Here is a 4627-nt window from a genome sequence, read left to right on the forward strand (position 1 = left end):
TTTGAGCTCGTTGGATTCCTCTCATTGACACTCAATTTCACTATAGATTTGTCGAAGGTGGAGTTCATTTGGCCATTAAATTAACGATCCAAAGCCTTTGAATAAGTTTTAATAATTTCATTTCGGTTTTATTGAACTTGAATTGAATCAATTTTTGTATTACTAAGTTTATCTTGTCGAGATAGTCACTTTGATTATAAAGTTGTAGAATATATGACGCCGATAATCATTAATTTGAATCTGAAACAATTAAAGATACATCAAGATTCGTGCTCCATAAAAATTTCTTAATTAAAAGTTATAGCATAACATATTTAAATAACTATTTTAATATTAATTTATTGAGAAAATATTTTTGACCACTTTCAAAATAGAGATCCTTTTAAATAAATAAGTTTTAACAAAAAGAATAATGAATAATACTTAAATTATATAAGGCTCAGGAAAGATAATAGAATCTTTCCTTCAATTAAGAGATTTATGATATGTTTGAGGCAGCTGCAGCTTATTAAATAATCTGCTGATAAGTTGATAAAAAATAATATGCTAATAAGCTAGGTGCGGTAACTATTATAAATTTTTATTTTTTTGGAAAAGCCAGACCGCTGTCAGAAAGCTGTCGCCGCACTTAGGTAGGTGCAGTGTGAAAATGCTGTTTTCAGCGTTTTCAAAACTCATAAGTAGCCAAAATGCAGTTCAGCCAAACAAGTCAGGTGCGTTTTCAAAACGCCACCACACCACATAAATTGCCCCAAACGGGCGCTTAATTTTCAAGTATATTTTAACTATTAAACTTTAATTAAATTCTTAAGTATCAACTTAAAAAAAAAAAATTAATGCAATTATGAATCTAAACAGACAAAAAAAATATATAAATTTCACAAAATAAAAAAAAATAAAAGAAAGGGAGACGTCGTTCTTCTCCGCTTCGACGCGCTTTCCTTTTTACTCCACTCCTAATACTTCCAACCCTCCTAATCATTTCATTTCACATCAGTGTGAAGTCATCTACGCCAGGACACCTCTGCTATTTATACGCCCTCACCTCCAATTTCTTTCTTCCAAACACCAATTATGGCATTTTCTCCTTCCTCTGTTCCCGGGTTCTTTCCACTTCTCATTGCGATCATTGTTATACTACAGCTCCAATCCTATGAAACACAAGCAGGAGGCTTGGCTTTACCTCTTCGAACCCAAAAGCTACAATCTTTATCGACCCCGCACCCTCCCAGCAAGCTCCGGTTCCACCGAAACGTTAGCCTCACAGTCACCATCGCCGTAGGCACCCCACCACAGAACGTCACCATGGTTCTCGACACAGGAAGCGAGCTATCATGGCTGCTTTGTGACACCGGACCCCTTTCTCAGTTTCGCCCTCGCGCCTCCTCTTCTTACGCCCCCATACCATGTTCCTCTCCAACCTGCAAGTCCCAAACCAGAGACCTCCCAAATTTAAGCTCCTGTGACTCAGCCACCCACAACTGCCACGTCTCCCTTACTTACGCCGATGCCTCCACTGCGGAGGGCACGCTTGTCTCCGACCTCTTCCTCGTCGGCGGCCCGCCTGCTCGCCGCACCAACCTCCGCTGCCAGTCATCCCCTTCATCCGCCGGTGATACCACAGCCGCCGGTATGCTCGGAATGAACCGTGGATCTCTCTCCTTCGTCGCGCAGACCAAAACCTCTCGCTTCTCCTACTGCATCTCAGACCGCGATGCCGGCGTTCTCCTCCTCGGACCCTCCAACATCGTCCCTCTCAACTACACCCCCCTCGTTCAAATCTCCCTCCCGCTCCCTTACTTCGACCGCGTCGCTTACTCCGTCCAATTGGAAACCATACGCGTCGGAGCTAAAACCCTTCCGATCCCCAAATCAGTCCTTCTCCCTGATCACACCGGCGCAGGACAGACCATGGTCGATTCCGGCACACAGTTCAGTTTTCTGCTTGGTCAGGCTTATGAAATCTTAAAAGACGAGTTTTTGAGGCAGACAAGTGGTGTTCTGAATCCGGAGAAAGGATATGTATTTCAGGGGGCGTTCGATACGTGCTTCAGAGCGACGCAGTTGGCCGCGGCGGCAGCAGTGCGGCGCATTCCGGCAGTTGTATTGGGATTCCAAGGGGCAGAAGTGGCGGGGGGGGGGGGGGGGGGGGGGGGGGGTGCTGCACCGAGTAGAAGGGGAGAGGAGGGGAAATAACGAGGGGGTGTGGTGCTTCACTTTTGGGAATTCGGACTTGGTGCCCATGGAGGCTTACGTTATAGGGCATCACCATCAGCAAAATATTTGGGTGGAGTATGATCTGGAGAACAGTCGGGTCGGGTTCGCCCCGGTCCAGTGCGACCTAGCCAGCCGGAAGTTAGGTGTGATGCTATAAAGTTATTTATATAAGGTCGGAGGACAGGTTTGATGTCATATACGGGTTCGGGTTGTGTGTATGTAGTAGTGATTGGTTTTGGGTAAATTTGTAATGCAAACTGTACAGTAGATATTGGGGTTATTTTCTAATGTAAGTTGAAGAATAGCTAAATTTTGTTCCGGTTGATTATAACTCTTATTATTATTATTGTTTTTTTTTTATTGGCTTGAAATGAAAAAGAGAGAAATTTTACACTTGAGTTAATAGTTCTTTTAAAATAATTTTTTTTTACAGATTCAAATCATGTCAAAATGTCAAATGTTGATTATGTAATAAGTTGACGTTTGGGTAAGTTTTAGTCAGTGGGGACCTTAACTTTAATTTCTTGCGCTTTGAAATGACAATGCGATAAGTTCTGTCTCTGAACGTAGTCATACATATTGTTATCCATTCAATAATTTTGAGTTTTTTTAAATATATTTTTGACTTCAACTTTTTCAAATACGTATTATGAGTATGGTTGGGCGGACATTAGGGGTGAAACGAAAATGAAATTTTTATGACAGATTTGGAGACGCGACGAATCTTGACATAATTTTTTGACAAAGAAATTTTGAAATATTAAATAAAATTTATTTAAAATTTTGATTTCAATAAAATTATTTTTAAGCTGAGCGGCTTGGTTAGATGAGTACAATGACACTAGAGTTTGTTCTATCCGAGTAATCAAAACCAAATCGAACCATTGATCTATTTTAAAAGATTTTGGTGCCCAATTATAAAAGTCAAATGAATTTTAAATCTGACAAGTTTATAATCGAATCGACTATTTCGATGAACTGAATTCATCAAGCCGAAGGTCACTCCATTCTGATATCATTAAGATACTAAGATATCCCAAAAATATCATCCTATTAAGGAAACCTCTTTGGGACGTCCAACAGAATGGTCCTATTTTATTTCTTAGTTGCAGGGAGATCTCACTCAGACATTATAAATAGAGTCTTATCTTCTTTTTGAGGGAGGACATGGACCAAGGGCTAAGCCTGAAGAATCTTCGAGAGGAGTTGAAGTACAATGTCATTTTTGCACAGATGATTCGACAAGCGATCCCCGCTCCTATGGGAGCCGACCAAAATCCACTACCGCCCCCAACCCCCCACCAGCCATCGAGCAACATCGACTGCCATGTGCTCCTTCAAGTGAAATCTCTTTTAGAGTCACAACATGCATTGTGGAATTCCAATATACATTGTGAAACAATGAAGCACCTGGTGGACCTGTACATTGCCTAGTGCGTCATACGGTGATGCATAAGATTGTGAATGGGTCCATTTTGAGCCGAGCGAGGGGCAACTCAAATTCAAATCAAAATTAAATTTAATGGATCGAAATCTACTAGTGGATCGATTCAATTAAATTTTAATCTAATCTGATTTAAACCAAAAGATTTACGAGTCATTTCGTATTGTAAACTAGCTAGCTCAAACCCCATTTTTTGGCTCATGAGAGTGATCAATTCGGCTTGAACACATGTTCAAGCAGAATCGAAACCCTACTCGAGCTAGCTCGAAAAAGATAATTAGCTATCTCGAAACGTTGTTTTGGGCTGACTCAAAATCTACTTAGCTAGATTGAAAAACATAATGTGTCGGCTTGATTTTTTTTTTTTTGGAGCAAAATATTATTTAATAATATTAAAAATAAAAAAGCGAAATACACGAAGTAACACAAACAAAATAATTTTTTCATTGAAGAAATCAACAAATTATAAATTTACAATAAAACGAAACAAATATTATTTATAAACAAATACTTAGAACTCAAAAATTACAATTTAAATATAATAAATTTACAAATTACAGTTCTAAATTTTAAATATGAAAAATACATCTAACTTGAAGTATTGTTTGCTCTCGATTCTTAAATTTTGATGGCTTTTGTCCTCAAAAATTTTGTGGAAGCTACAAAAAATATAAAACCTTAAATTAAAAAATTCTATAAATGCTAGTTTCTTATGAAATAAAGAGAGCATAAATTAGGATTGGGGTGTACACACTTACCTTTGCTTCAATCCATGAGCTTCAAGTCTTGCAATTAGGGCTGACAAAACGGCTCGTTATTTGTGAAAAGCTCGTGTAGGACTTGTTAAGAAGCTCGTGTTTGGCTCGTTAATTTTATTGGATAAGTTAACGAGTCGAACACAAACAAAGATGTGTTCGGCTCGTTTTGGCTCGAAAAACTACTCTTCAATATACATACATATATATA

The 4627-nt window shown here is 38.9% G+C and overlaps 1 protein-coding gene across 1 annotated transcript; it reads left to right on the forward strand.

The window, feature by feature from the left end:
* The first annotated feature begins 1023 nt into the window (after window positions 1–1023).
* LOC110036052 (aspartic proteinase PCS1-like) lies at window positions 1024–2562 on the forward strand. The gene is given in 2 exon segments (XM_020740397.1): window positions 1024–2133; window positions 2135–2562. Coding segments are annotated over 2 exon segments (1299 nt in total). The 5' UTR covers window positions 1024–1074; the 3' UTR covers window positions 2375–2562.
* Window positions 2563–4627: the final 2065 nt, after the last annotated feature.

Source organism: Phalaenopsis equestris, unplaced genomic scaffold, assembly GCF_001263595.1.
Source record: "Phalaenopsis equestris unplaced genomic scaffold, ASM126359v1 Scaffold201931, whole genome shotgun sequence".
NCBI lineage: Eukaryota > Viridiplantae > Streptophyta > Magnoliopsida > Asparagales > Orchidaceae > Phalaenopsis > Phalaenopsis equestris.